Raw genomic sequence first — 15,542 nt, forward strand, 5'->3', positions numbered from 1 at the left:
CCAGCACGAACACGCGCACCGTGGCCGTGGAGCTGCGCGCCGGCGCGCCGCCGTCCTGCGCCCGCACCGCCACCCAGAACTCGCGGCACTGCTCGTAGTCCAAGGAGCGCTGCGCGTACAGCGCGCCGCTCCGCGCCTCCACCGACACGAGCGGCGCCGCGCCCGCCGCGCCCGCGCTGCCGCCCGCCAGCCAGTAGCTCACGCGCCCGTTGGCGCCCGCGTCCGCGTCCCGCGCCTGCACGCGCAGCACCAGCGCGCCCGCCGCGTTGTTCTCCGCCACGTACGCGCTGTACGCCGCCTCCTCGAACACCGGCGCGTTGTCGTTCACGTCCGACACCTCCAGCACCAGCTCCGTGCTGCTCCACAGCGCCGGCCTGCCCCGGTCCCGGGCCACCACCGTCACGCGCTGCTCGGACGCCTGCTCGCGGTCCAGCGCGCTCGCCGTCACCACCTTGTACGAGCCGCCCGACAACGCCACGATCGACAGCGGCGCCTCGCCCGACAGCTCGCACGACACCTGACCGTTCTCGCCGGAGTCCGGATCATTCACATTCAGCAGGGCCACCACGGTGCCGGCCGGCGAATCCTCGGGCACAGGGCTTGACAGCGACAGAATCGTGATCTCGGGAGCGTTGTCATTCACGTCCAGCACATCTACTTCCACCTTGCAGTGAGCAACCAAACCGCCTCCATCCCTCGCCTCCACCAGCAACATGTAGACTCGCGTGTCCTCAAAATCCAGCCCCTGCTGCAGACTAATAATCCCGCTCTTTGCATCCACCACAAACTTCTGAAGCACCTTACCCGGCATTTTCCCGAAGCCGTAGGTGATGCGGGCGTTGGTGCCGGCGTCAGCATCGGAGGCAGAGACGTTCAGCACCGTCGATCCCGGGACAGCGTCCTCGGGCAGGCTGACGCGGTACCGGTCCTGCGCGAACACGGGTGGGTTGTCATTGGCGTCGGTGACGTTGATCCAGAGCTGGGCGGTGCCAGTCCGGGGCGGGTCTCCGCCATCTACCGCAGTCAGCGTCAGACGCACACTGCTCTCGCTCTCCCGATCCAGCGCACGTCGCAGCACCAACTCCGCGAACTTTCTGCCTTCTTGGCTCTCCTTCACATCCACAGTGAAGTACTTGTTGGCATCCAGCTTGTAGTCCTGCAGAGAGTTACTGCCCACGTCTGCGTCCTCGGCCACATCCACGTAAAATCGGGCGCCAGGAGGTGTAGACTCAATGATTTCGAAATGGATATTTTCCTTAAGAAAGCGCGGCGTGTTGTCATTCACGTCCTCGATGGCAACCTCGACGCGGAAAAGGTTCAGCGGGTTGTGCACCAGCACCTCGAAACTGATGGAGCAGGTCACCGAATCGCCGCACATCTCCTCCCGGTCCAGCCTCTCGTTCACGTACAGGTTCCCGTTCTCCTCATTCACACTGAAGTATTTCAGCTGCTTCTTGCCGGCAGACGCCACCTGCAGCTTGCGCGCCGGCAGCTCGTCCGCGCTGAGCCCCAGGTCCCGCGCCAGCGGCCCCACGAGCGAGCCTCTGCCCAGCTCCTCGGGGATGGCGTAGCGGACCCGCTCGGCCGCCGCCCGCCACCACACGCACAGCAGCACCGCGCCCAGCAGCGCTCGCCCGCCGCCCGGCCCGAGCCTCTGCCGCCGCCTCACCGCCATTCTCTGCCGCCACAGCTCGCCAAGCTCCTGCCTCCTGCCGCTGCCCTGCCTCCCTCGCAGCCGCTATCGCCGGAGAAAACAGAGACCGCTGAAAGGCAGCGAGATCAGCGCGCCGCCTCTCGCCGCCTCTCGCCGCTGCTGCTGGCGCTGCCGCTGCCGCTCTGGCCGGCGCCGGGCGAGCGAGCAGCCTGCGGGGGCAGGACGCTGCGGCGGCGGCGGCTCCAGCGCCGCTCGGCGGCGGCCAACAGCGACACCCGGAGGCGCCGCCGCGCCACTGCAGCCGCCGCACGGCCGCGCTCCTGGGGTCTCCCCCCGGCTGGCAGCTCACATCCATCAGGTACCGAAAAGCGTGTGTCAGAGTTTAGTTTGGCGAGTTTTTTCATACCCGCGAAAACGGGACTCGAGGAGCTCTGGCCCGAAGCAAAAATGCAAAGTCTGGGGAACGCCTGGTGGAGTAGTGGAGACTTCGTACAAGGCAGCACAGGTGAGTACAGGTAAGTATAAGCAGGTACTTTGCATCAAATTCTTTGCAGATTCCGATTCCTCTCTCTTCTGTTTCTGCTGTGGGCTCTCTTTACCCAGCTCCTTTATTTCATTTCTACCCTCTCTGTGAAGCAACGTATACGAAATACTTGAGAAGAGAAGCCTGTGTAGAAGAGAGGCACCAGAAGCAACATTTTCTTTCCGCAGATTCTTGTTTATGCCCCTCTTATTTTATATCCGTCGCACAGAAACTGTGACTGAGCGGAAATTCTCTAGAACAGCATTATCCTCACATGTTACAAATCATGGAGATTACCACAACTTATTGTCATAGAACTGGGAAGAATGACCTCTTAAAGCATTTCTTCGAAAAGTTTTTTCACTGAACGGCGTAAGTAAGTAGATCTAAGAACGTGGACAGACTTAAAAAAAGCTATCCATTCTCGCAGGATACTTCAGTTTTTACTCAGAGAATTGTTTAAAAACAGAGTTATTATTCCTCTGTGCTGATGCCCGAGGCATACATGAAATGTCAGCTACCTTTCCCAGGACAGAGACTTCGAGATAAAAAGACGACCAAAAAAAAAGTCATAATAAGGAATTTTAGAAGGGCAAAACTAGAAAAGGCGGTTTACGCAAGGCTCAAACACACTGACGGGTCCTGTACTACGATAAAAAACTGAACGCTCCCGGCGTGGGATGGTCAGAAGACAGAAATAATAAAACACTCTTGAGAGCTACGCCTATGAAAAAATACTTGATCCACCTCGGTGCCTGTTTGTACATACCCCACCTCTCTTCAACAACGAAAGGAAATCACGAGATAAAGACTCTCCACATGCCAACAGCTCTTGTTTCATGACCTTGTATAGAACTGGACACGTTATGATCATCTGAACCTTTCTAAGCGCTGCACAAACCAGGCTACAGCAGGTTTTTCCAACACTGCTACTGCTCAAGAAATAACTCCATGTATAATTACTGTGCTCATTCACAGGGTCCTGATGACAACACGGTTCCCAGTTATGCCACTCTTGCCACAGTCCGAAAGAAGCAAAGACGAAAACTACAAGATTTAGATTCTATCTCTTATGCTGTAGCTATTATTAGGAAACGATCATTCAGCCTCAGCATTGCTGTGAGAACAGGCTCTGAAGCAGCCACACTCCGGCTTCAGAGAGAGAATACTGACAAAGTATTTAAGTAGAATCTCGCCTTTTCTCACCCTTTCTTGTATTACATAAATTTGAAACTGTTTGTTTTTTGTATTATTTTTTTCAGATCATTAATGTTAATTGAAAACTCTGTGTTGTACGATAACTGTGATAAATACAAAAACGGATTACTAACTTTTGGAAAAAACCTTCAAGGAATAAACAGTTCACGAGAAAATATCTGTGAATGTCTAAGAGTCCAAACCTGTGAGCAACGCTGTGATCAAGAAATGAACATTGGCTAAAGAACTTTAGGCACATTAGGACCTACTGTCCCTACACCCTTGGCTACAACACCATTTGTATTTACATCTCTCTAAAAAAGGCGCAATGGCCAAGAAAAAAATAGACTAAAATTGCCCATGGAACAGACACAGTCCTTCAGAAATCAACTTTTGTTTGGCAGAAGAGGCTTCTCGTGGACAATCAGGTTATTCTGAAAAAATCGCTCACATCGAATTTAAACACTTGGCATGGAAAGATCTAGCACTGCTACACGAGAAAACGATACAAAACAAGATTTAAGGCGACGTAAAAACCACAAAAAAACAACCCTTCACACAAGCATATCTCGACTTTCCTTGTGGTGCCAGATCGCCTGTAACGCATCTCAGCAGAAATCTCGACAATGCGCTCTAATTTCTTGATATTTACCCATAGTTTAAAAGAATAAAAAGAGGCATATGGTCTCTAATCTGAACCTTCTGTCTGGGAACATGCAATTCTTTCACTCCACCTTTGCAGGAGCACAGCAGTAACGCACCACCGAGGTGAGACATCTGTGCTAACACTTATATTTCAGATTTAAAAGTATTAACAACAAGCAAATGCGCTACTCTTCCACCATCTCTACTCACTTCCGAGTGTGAAGCTCACTTTTTACACAACAAAAAAAATTCCCGCGAACAACTTCGAAGAATAGTTGGGAGTGCACTCCCGGAAAACAGAATGCTAGACAAAGATGGCATTACTGCAACTACTGGATAAGGAACACGCTGTATGAGGCACATTCAGAAGTAAAAAATGTAATAAATCCAAAACAAAGCAGGCAAACACTGGTCCACATTCTATTTCAAACAATGGCTTACATTTCTCTTGAATATATTTAAAGGAAAGAAATATGGAGAGAGTGATAATTAAGTATACCAAAGACAGACTTGAGGAAAGTGCCGCTGTGGAAAATGCATCCTACAGTGTAGTTCATACTCTGTTGTCAAAAACTAATAACAATAACCATAATAACAACAACAATAATAAAATTAGATCAAAGGGCACTATACCCACGAGCGAATAATGATGGGAGCGAGCGGGGTTGAAAGAAAAAAGATGTAACGTTGTGTTCAAAGCTAAAAATACTACCGGGAACTTAAACTTTCTAGACGAGTACACAAGTGTTCTGTCATAGAACTCAAACACCTGTGCTGTCAACAACACAGCTCACACTGCATACAACGCAAAATCCCACTGCTTTAAAATGCAATATAACACCATGGCAGACCTAACACTGGCGAGATAAGCGGAATTCAACAGCCTGGACTCATAAAAAGAAAAGGTCTGAATCACAAAATCTCCCGCGGAGAAGAGCCTGAATTCTCCTGAAAGGATCACACACCGTAACACTGAGAACCGACTCCTACGTCCACCACCCTACAGCAAGAGGCAGCAGCGCATAGATCACCGAGGCTTTCCCTCATTTGTCAGAGTATATCCCTACTAAGACGAGAGACCACCGGGTAAAAGGACAGAGAGGCAGAAGAAGAAAGCACCTGGACAGAATGAAAACCGAGGAACTCACCGGGGGGACGGTGGGATCGACGGGGATGGCGCCGGCAGGGTCCTTGTCGCCGAGCAGCGGCGCGGGCTCGTCGGGCAGCGGCCGGGCCGGGAGGGTGTCGCAGCAGCTGCCGCCGGCCGAGAAGCGCAGCTGGCTCTTGCGCGAGTCGGCCGTGAGCGACACGTCGTGCGAGTAGGACTGCAGGAAGGCGCGCACGCCGTCGATGCCCACGAAGTGCGAGACGGGCACGCCGCGCAAGGCGCCGCTGGCGGGCGGCAGCAGCTGCTGGCGGCGCCAGCGGCGCAGGCGCAGCGCCAGCAGCAGCAGCAGGAAGGCGACGAAGAGGCAGGACACGGCGGCCACGGCCAGCACGAGCCAGCGCGTCAGGCTCACGGCCGGCTCGCCCGGCTCTGCCGCCGCCTCGTCGGCCGCGCTGCCCAGCTCGGCCAGCAGCTCGGCCACGCTCTCGGCCAGCACCACGCTCAGCGTGGCCGTGGCCGACAGCGCCGGCCGCCCGTGGTCCTTCACCACCACCACCAGGCTCTGGCGCGCCGCGTCGCGGGCCAGCGGCGAGCGCGCCGTGCGCACCTCGCCGCTGTGCAGCCCCACGCGGAACAGCCCCGGCTCCGTCGCCTTGGCCAGCTCGTACGACAGCCACGCGTTCTGGCCCGCGTCCGCGTCCACCGCCACCACCTTGGCCACCAGCGCGCCCGCCTCCGACCAGCGCGGCGCCAGCTCCACGCCCGACCACGCACCGCCCGAGCCCGAGCCCGCCCGCAGCGCGCCCGCCGGCGGGTACAGCACCTGCGGCGCGTTGTCGTTCTCGTCCACGATCTGCAGCACCACCGACACGTTGCTGCTCAGCGCCGGCGCGCCGCCGTCCTCCGCACGCACCCACAGCCGCAGCTCGCGCACCTGCTCGTAGTCCAAGGAGCGCAGCGCGTACAGCGCGCCCGTCTCCGCCTGCACCGACACGTACGACGACAGCGGCGCGCCCCGCACCCGCCCCTCCGACAGCCGGTAGCGCACGCGCGCGTTCTGCCCCCAGTCCGCGTCCGTCGCGCGCACCGTCAGCACCAGCGCGCCCGCCGCGTTGTTCTCCGCCAGCCGCGCGCTGTAGCGCTCCTCCGCGAACACCGGCGCGTTGTCGTTCACGTCCAGCACCCGCAGCGCCAGCACCGCGCTGCTCTGCAGCGCCGGCGACCCGCCGTCGGCCGCCCGCACCGTCACGTTGTACTCCGACACCTGCTCTCGGTCCAGCTCTCTCGCTGTCACCACACGGTAGTAATCCTCGAAAGACTTCTCCAACCGGAACGGAACGTCCCCATCGAGAGAGCAGCGCACCCCGCCATTCGCTCCCGAGTCATGGTCCTCCACGTGGAGTAGAGCGACTACGGTCCCAGATGGGGCATCCTCAGAGATCTCATTCAGTGCCGACCTCACCGAAATCTCGGGTGCATTATCGTTTATGTCTGTCACGGTTATCGTGACTTTGGCAGTGTCGAAAAGGCCTCCGCCATCCCTTGCCTGCACCTCCAGTTCATAAGAGTCACTTTCCTCGTAGTCCAGGCTTCGCAACAGAGTGATCGCTCCACTCTCAGGGTCCAGATGGAAGATATTCGATGTCCGCTCGGACACTTTTATCAACGTGTACTTCACGTGTCCGTTCTGACCCTCATCCGCGTCATTGGCACTAACGGTGACGAGGGTGGAGCCCACGGGCACGTCCTCGGGAACACGCACCGTGTACTCCGCCTGGCTGAACACGGGCGCGTTGTCGTTCGCATCCAGCACCGTCACTCGGATCCGAGCCGTGCCCGTCCGTGCCGGATCGCCGCCGTCCATCGCCCTCAGCACCAGCTCGTGAAACGCCGCCTCCTCCCGGTCCAGCGCCTTCGCCAGCACCAGCTCGGGACGCTGATCGCCGCCGGGGCCCGCCTGCACGGCCAGCGAGAAGTGCTCGTCACCGCTCAGCTCGTAGCTCTGCAGGGAATTCCGGGCCGAGTCCGGATCGTGAGCATCTGGCAGAGGAAACCGTGACCCTGGAGCTGTCGTCTCGCTTATTCTCTCTTCCAGCTCAATTTCCTTGAAGCTGGGGGAGTTATCATTAATGTCCGTGATCTCTACTTCTATTCCGTACACCTGCATCTCACCCTCCACTATCAGCTCACAGCGCAGCACGCATTGCTGCACACGATCGCACAGCTGCTCTCTGTCGATCCTTTCCGCCGTCACTAAATGTCCCGTCTTGCCGTGCAGAGAGAAATACTGCGTCCTACCTTTGTTCAGGATGCGCATTCCGCGATCGATGAGCTCCGGCAGCTGCAGCCCCAGGTCCTTGGCCACGTCACCCACGAACGAGCCCTTGGGCATCTCCTCGGGCACCGAGTAGCGCAGCTGCCCCCACGCCGCCTCCCACGCCGCCAGCAGCATCACCCAGAGCAGAGCTCGCTGCCGCCGGACCCAGCGCCTCCCCGACACGCACATCTCGGCCGCGGCACCGCTCCCCGTCTGCAGCTCCTCACAGCTAACCCCGACACCTCCGGCTCCGACTCTGCTCCCAGCTTGTGCACCGTATTTCTGTCACCGGTTCCTCTGTCTTGCCACAGAACGGCTCTGCACCGCGGACACGCTCGCAGACCTCCCCGCGGCCGAGCCGCACACCCAGCGAGCGATTGATCGACCGGGTCCGCAGCGGGCGGGGCTGCAGCGCTCCGAGCTTCCTCTCGCTCCTCTCGGTCAACAGCGGCGCCCGCAGCCTCCTCCCGGCACTGCAGCACCGAGCGCTGTCCGCCCTGCCTCGCACACGGGCAGCTCGCGGGACGGGACATAATCGCTGAGACTTCGCTCTTCGCCCAGCGCGGACCTCTCGGTTTTGCTTTTGATCACCTGATCTCTAGTTTCATCCTGTACAGATTACGAGCGAAGAGAAGTAACATGCCTACTGTGATTATGCTATTTCTGCCGCCTGGGAAAATGTCTTTATCTTGATCGTGTAACAGATATGGAGCCATCTCTCAATATAACGTCTGAGGTATCACGAGTTTTACTGCATACGTCTGACAGTGCAAACTCCTCTAATTCCACTTTTTACACGATTCGTATATGAAGAACAGCCTCCCAGCAGATCAAAATAGTGTTATAGAATAGAAAAACTACTCATGAGCAGTCACCGCATTCACAGTGGTCACCGAATCCAGCACTGCAGGAGCGGTTGTTGCAATTTTGCATCTGCATGTCCAACACTACTCCGAATGTCTGCATTACTCCCTGTTCTCCAATCACGACTTCGCTTTTTTGTATTACAATTTTACTCAATATATGCATGGCGTGCATCACTCTGATTACCTAGAACTCCTACACAGTGAGCTTTTTAAATGCAAAATTAACCCGACTCAGTAGTGTAAGCTTTCCTACAGCAGCATTGACTAAAAGAAGGGGTTGTGGTCCACCTATCAGAAGGTCCAAATATAGACCTTCGACAATCAGATATCAAGAAGGAAAACCCTCCCCACCAAGTCTGTCAGGTATACCTCGTCATACACAACAAAGTTCCGCACCTTTCATTAATAACACGTAACAAATAGGAAAATATAATTCTCCGAAAGAAAATATTTCAGAGGAACCAGAATGTGTCATGAACCAAATGTGTTTCAAAACTTGTGAAAGGTAAGAGCCTACCAGTGAGCCTACCAATCTTACAGTTGATGAAGAAGCAATTGCCCGTTTGCAACACTAGATGCAAAGAGATACACGAGAAGCGATTACTTCACTTCGTGGAAAAAAAAAAAAAACAATAGACTGCGAGAAGAAAAACTACAAGAGCTCGCTGTTACCAGCGTTACTTAAAGGCGCAGAAGGAAGGAATTCGCTTTACAGACCTGAGAGGTGTCCAGGTCGGTGAGAGATTGTCCCGTCAAGGAGCTGCTGTTCGGGTTAGGCTTCTCACACGAATCGGCGCCCAGAAGCTCCTCGGCCGACAGCACGGGCACCGGCGGCGGCGGCGGCCAAACGGCCTCGGGCACGGCGCGGGCCGGCGCCGCCACGCACAGGTTGTAGGAGTAGGGCAAGGTGCCCTCGCAGAAGTCGGCCGGGAAGGCGGCGCCGGCCAGCGAGAAGCGCTGCGCGCCCAGGCAGCGCAGCACGGCGGGCGGCCCGGCCCGGCGCAGCCGCGCCACCACGGCCAGCGCCACGCTCAGCACCAAGAGCGCCGACAGCAGCGCCAGCGCCAGCACCAGGTAGAACTGCAGCTCGGCCGCCGCCGCCGCCGCCTCGGCGCCCGCCGGCCGCTCGCTCAGCTCCGGCAGCGCCTCCTGCAAGCTCTCGGCCAGCACCACGTGCAGCGTGGCCGTGGCCGACAGCGCCGGCTGCCCGTGGTCCTTCACCACGGCCACCACTCGCTGCTTGGCCGCGTCCCGCTCGGACACGGCGCGCGCCGTGCGCACCTCGCCGCTGTGCAGCCCCACGCGGAACAGCGCCGGCTCCGACGCCTGCACCAGCTCGTACGACAGCCACGCGTTGCGCCCCGCGTCCGCGTCCACCGCCACCACCTTGGCCACCAGGTAGCCGGCCTCGGCCGAGCGCGGCACCACCTCGAACGGCGCCGCTGCCGGAGCCTCTCCCGCCGCCGCCGCCGCCGCCGCCGGCCACAGCACCCGCGGCGCGTTGTCGTTGCGGTCCAGCACGAACACGCGCACCGTGGCCGTGGAGCTGCGCGCCGGCGCGCCGCCGTCCTGCGCCCGCACCGCCACCCAGAACTCGCGGCACTGCTCGTAGTCCAAGGAGCGCTGCGCGTACAGCGCGCCGCTCCGCGCCTCCACCGACACGAGCGGCGCCGCGCCCGCCGCGCCCGCGCTGCCGCCCGCCAGCCAGTAGCTCACGCGCCCGTTGGCGCCCGCGTCCGCGTCCCGCGCCTGCACGCGCAGCACCAGCGCGCCCGCCGCGTTGTTCTCCGCCACGTACGCGCTGTACGCCGCCTCCTCGAACACCGGCGCGTTGTCGTTCACGTCCGACACCTCCAGCACCAGCTCCGTGCTGCTCCACAGCGCCGGCCTGCCCCGGTCCCGGGCCACCACCGTCACGCGCTGCTCGGACGCCTGCTCGCGGTCCAGCGCGCTCGCCGTCACCACCTTGTACGAGCCGCCCGGCGACGCCACGATCGACAGCGGCGCCTCGCCCGACAGCTCGCACGACACCTGACCGTTCTCGCCGGAGTCTCTGTCCCGCACTTTTAGCACGGCCACCACGGTACCGACGGGTGCGTCCTCGGGCACAGGACTCGACATGGATAGGATCGTAATCTCGGGCGAATTGTCATTCTCGTCCGTGATGTCGATCTGCACTTCGCAGTGACTGGTGAGCCCGCCACCGTCTCTCGCCTCCAGGCGGAAGATATATTTACTCTGTCCCTCGTAATCGACGGGACCCGCGGTTCTGACTTCGCCAGTCTCACTATCAATAGAGAACAACGTACGGATGCTTTCCGGCACGTTGCCGAAGGAGTAGGAGACCTGCCCGTTGGTCCCCGCGTCTACATCCGTCGCCTGCACCCGCAACACCTGAGACCCCGCCGGCAAATTCTCCGCCACTCTCGCCTCGTAGAGGCTTTTGCTGAACACGGGCGGGTTGTCATTTAAGTCCGTCACGTTTATGCGAACCTGGACAGTCCCAGATCTAGCGGGGACCCCACTGTCCACGGCTGTCAGCACCAGCTCAAAGGAACTCTGCTTTTCACGGTCCAACTCTCTCTCCAGGACTAATTCCGGCTGCTTGCTTCCACCAGGGCTTTCCTTCATGGCCAAAGTGAAGGACGGATTGCCCGTGAGCTGATAAATCAGAAGGGAGTTGCTACTCACATCCATATCTCGGGCCATCTCCAGGGGAAAATGAGCACCCGGTAGCGTCCATTCTCCAATCTCGAGGTCCAAAACAGCCTTACTGAAGCTCGGGGAGTTGTCATTCACGTCTTCAATGGTCACGTCGACGTGGAAAACGTTCAGAGGGTTGTGCACAAGCACCTCGAAGCTGACGGAGCAGGTCACCGAATCGCCGCACATCTCCTCCCGGTCCAGCCTCTCGTTCACGTACAGGTTCCCATTCTCCTCATTCACACTGAAGTATTGCTTCTCCTCGCTCAGCCGCAGCGTGCGCGCCGGCAGCTCGTCCGCGCTGAGCCCCAGGTCCCGCGCCAGCGGCCCCACGAGCGAGCCTCTGCCCAGCTCCTCGGGGATGGCGTAGCGGACCCGCTCGGCCGCCGCCCGCCACCACACGCACAGCAGCACCGCGCCCAGCAGCGCTCGCCCGCCGCCCGGCCCGAGCCTCTGCCGCCGCCTCACCGCCATTCTCTGCCGCCACAGCTCGCCAAGCTCCTGCCTCCTGCCGCTGCCCTGCCTCCCTCGCAGCCGCTCTCGCCACACACCGCACGCACCGCTCACAGGCAGCGCAGGCAGCCCGCTCGGGCCGCCTCGGACGCCGCTGCTCCCCGCCAAGCGCCGCCTCTCGCCGCCTCTCGCCGCCTCTCGCCGCTGCTGCTGGCGCTGCCGCTGCCGCTCTGGCCGGCGCCGGGCGAGCGAGCAGCCTGCGGGGGCAGGACGCTGCGGCGGCGGCGGCTCCAGCGCCGCTCGGCGGCGGCCAACAGCGACACCCGGAGGCGCCGCCGCGACACTGCAGCCGCCGCACGGCCGCGCTCAAGGGGGCCCGGCTTTGGGCGGGGCTCAGCGCCGGCACCGGCTCCGGGCTCTCCCCTCCACTGCAAACCGCGAGCGCAGAAGCTCTAACTCGGTGTGACTCCAAAGGCTTCTTTAACTGAGGTTCTGTGTCGAGAGCTTTTTGGTCATCTCTTTAATCACATTGAATAGTCATGAATAAGTATTCTTTGCAGAGCAAGACGGGAAGGATCTCAGCTGTTTTTACTCAAATCGTTTTGTAAGAGCAACAAACTGTATTATGGAAATAGATGCTTTAAGCTCTCCATCATCTATCTTGAATTGTACTTTTGTTACAAGGGATAGATTAACTCGTAAAAAGGATCAGCCTAAAGCAAAGTTTAGAACTCTATGCTAACAAAAATAACACTATTTTTCTCTGATTCATGTACAACCCTTTTTTTTTGTCTCCATACTGGAGAACCTGAGAGTAGGAAAATGAATATTCATTTTTGTGTCTTTCATAGAGACAAGAAAAATATGTTTAACATTGGAATTACAAACCGCTCGATACCAGCAATATAGTTCATTATTACTGGATGACTGTCATTTAATTTCAGCAGAGGAAACTAGTTTCACAGTGGGAAAATGGGACAGGACTGGACACCAGGCATAAAATCTAACCACTTCCCAAAAAAACCTCATTTGCACACCTATTTCCCTGGATCAAAGCCAGTCCCTCTGCCTCCCCACAATGCCCTCCAAGGCTTCAGACACGCCCAACTTGGATGGGGTATTTAGACAACGCTACTAAAAACCACCACAATGTATAAATTTGTATTTGCTATTCTGTCACTTGTTCCAGATACACAACAAATAAAGTTGTCTCATACTGATTACACCAGAAAGTCACAGAGAAGCTCAAACCACACACCCCAGCCACAGTCATTCCCTTGGACCACGAAAAAAAGGAAAAAACTTGGAACCACGGGTTAGGGTCTCATCTAACCGCAGGGAAAACCGAAACTTTATACATCTCTATTATCCATTTCGAACCATACCACAATAAACTTCTACACCTGACCTGTCTTTACACAGACAGAGTTCGCTTTGTCATCACACAATACGAGAGCAAATTCTGGAGACAGACACTATGAAAAGTTGCTCTCACCACTTCACAGATCCCAAGGATCACAATATGAATACATGCACAGCGTTTTTTCTACTCATCACAAAAATTTCAACTATTCTGAAATGTTGTAAAGGCTAAAGACATCAGTGATTCAATTCCTGATCCAGTCACCAAAGTGTTACTCAAAGGTAACATCATCTTTCTCCAGCACACGGGTTTCTTGGATGGTGTGTCACTCTCCTATGCTGAATGCAAGGTTTTAATCTGTGCCCAAGAATTACTATTCACAGAAAACATTATCAAACAGAAAACCGAAATGGTGAACACACGAACAGGCCCTTTCTGTCCAAATGATGAGATATCAAATAATGAAGACATCTTTAGACAGTTTTCAGAAGGTCGTGAGTAAACACATGAATCAAAAAAACACAGGCCTTGTCTCCAACATTATCTTCTCACAAACAAGTCTCTCCTCATTCCACAGAGACTCCAGCAAAAGAAAAGTTCCTCCCAAAGCTTCTCATAACATGAAAAATGTTTCACTTCTCAGCCTGAGTATGTGACAAGTATTTATTCCAGTAACACTTTAAAAAACACTGCTATTAAAACGAGCGAGGCAAGAGATTTACATCGCAGAAAGGAGGAGATCAACATAGACTCTTGATGATGATGATGATGATGATGGCACTAAGGTCAGGCACAGAGTTCAGGGACTTAGCTGGCAATGATTACAGAATTGCCTCCACCCAGAATTCCCTTTATGGCACTTGTCATAAAAACTTAACGAAACCATTCATTTAAAAACCACAACCTGCAAACACACAAGAGGAAGCTCCCAGGACCCCCCACACATCTGAACTAAGATCTATTAGGACAAACTTATGGTAGAAGAAAATCACACTACACAGAATAGGACTGCACACTGAAGAAGGAAGAGAGCAAACAGCGTTTCTTCTCCTTCAACAAACCTACACACACAGACCACAGGCTCTTGTCTCCGGCCCTGCACAATTCCACCGTATTCTCTGACCCTCATTATTTACAAGACCATGTAATCAAACCCCAGATTAAACGTATTTAACATCCACCACCAGCAGCCCAGGGACATTTACCAGGAAGAGGAGTTGGAATTCTCTGCAAGGTGCACTAGCCTTACATTTCAAATTATCCCAACAGTAGTAGGTACAAGAGATGGGTATCTAGGGAGTCAAACGCCCACTCAACACTCACACAAGAGGTCATAGCAATGGCCACGCCCACAGATCCTCATTGTAATTTCTTGGCACGGTATAAAAGGAAAAAATTCCTGGAACCACAACTGTAGGTCTCATACAAAAAGAAAAAAAAAAAAAAACAAACTGGATTCTAAACCATCGGTACACTTTTTAGAATTTTCAAAAAAAAGAAAAAGAAAAAAACAATGCAGCAAAATTTAGTCTCCCCAGTATCTGTACACAGAGACTTTTCATCCTGCCCAAACATTATGCAACACGAAATCCACATCTGCAGTCTCCTTTGAAAGAAAAGCGCCACACAAAACCTCTCGTTGTCTGAGAACGATCACTGATACCCAAAAGAAATTGGAGCTACTAACTAAAATAAAGTGCTCTCAAGCACATAAGACATAGCAGCTCTAACAGCACCCAGTCACCACAGCAACTGCTCATCCTACCTCAGAACATGGCCACCTGGGAACGTATATGATTCCCAAAGTCTAAAGTGACGTAACACGGGACCACTAAGTGTTGTTTCAAAAGAACTTCACCCTGCTCATGAACCTGTGCTATCGGGGAAAGAGCTGACTCTGCAAAACCCGCAAATTCCAAATGCGTGTAATGCAACACATCCATTGAAAATACGAAATGCTGAAAGGAATTACACTTCTCAGACGAAATAACGCAGAAAAGAAATGCAACTTGATAAAAACACCAAGAACCAACCTCCACCCAACAGAAACCTCCTTTCTCCTAGCTCACCCAAGTCAAACAGAAAAAGGACTTAACGTCCACCGGCCTGCAGCAAGAGGCAACAGAACACAGCGTCCAGATAAACGGGGATTTACCTTCCATGTCTGCAAATCTTTCTATGCAACACACGGACCATGAGAAGAAATGAGAGTAGAGCAGCGATGAGAAGCGCCGCACAAAGAAGTTGGACCCAGAAACTCACCGAGGCAGCGGCGAGATCCACGGGGATGACGCCGGCAGGGTCCTCGTCGCCGAGCAGCGGCGCGGGCTCGTCGGGCAGCGGCCGGGCCGGGAGGGTGTCGCAGCAGCTGCCGCCGGCCGAGAAGCGCAGCTGGCTCTTGCGCGAGTCGGCCGTGAGCGACACGTCGTGCGAGTAGGACTGCAGGAAGGCGCGCACGCCGTCGATGCCCACGAAGTGCGAGACGGGCACGCCGCGCAAGGCGCCGCTGGCGGGCGGCAGCAGCTGCTGGCGGCGCCAGCGGCGCAGGCGCAGCGCCAGCAGCAGCAGCAGGAAGGCGACGAAGAGGCAGGACACGGCGGCCACGGCCAGCACGAGCCAGCGCGTCAGGCTCACGGCCGGCTCGCCCGGCTCTGCCGCCGCCTCGTCGGCCGCGCTGCCCAGCTCGGCCAGCAGCTCGGCCACGCTCTCGGCC

General features: G+C 56.0%; 2 protein-coding genes across 2 annotated transcripts in view; both read right to left on the minus strand.

Annotated features, from left to right (window-relative positions):
- The window catches only part of LOC130258913 (protocadherin gamma-A9-like), a 96,951-nt gene that overhangs the window by 41,933 nt on the left and 39,476 nt on the right, over positions 1 to 15,542 (minus strand). The window lies entirely within an intron of this gene.
- On the minus strand, positions 7,639 to 11,566 carry LOC130258782 (protocadherin gamma-B5-like). Its single transcript, XM_056502471.1, has 2 exons — positions 9,189 to 11,566; positions 7,639 to 8,781 (listed from the first exon to the last, which is right to left on the minus strand). The coding sequence occupies exons 1-2, from the start codon at positions 11,485 to 11,487 to the stop codon at positions 8,684 to 8,686; spliced, it is 2,397 nt and encodes a 798-aa protein (XP_056358446.1). The 5' UTR covers positions 11,488 to 11,566; the 3' UTR covers positions 7,639 to 8,683.

The sequence above is a fragment of the Oenanthe melanoleuca genome, chromosome 13 (genome assembly GCF_029582105.1).
Source record: "Oenanthe melanoleuca isolate GR-GAL-2019-014 chromosome 13, OMel1.0, whole genome shotgun sequence".
Taxonomy (NCBI): domain Eukaryota; kingdom Metazoa; phylum Chordata; class Aves; order Passeriformes; family Muscicapidae; genus Oenanthe; species Oenanthe melanoleuca.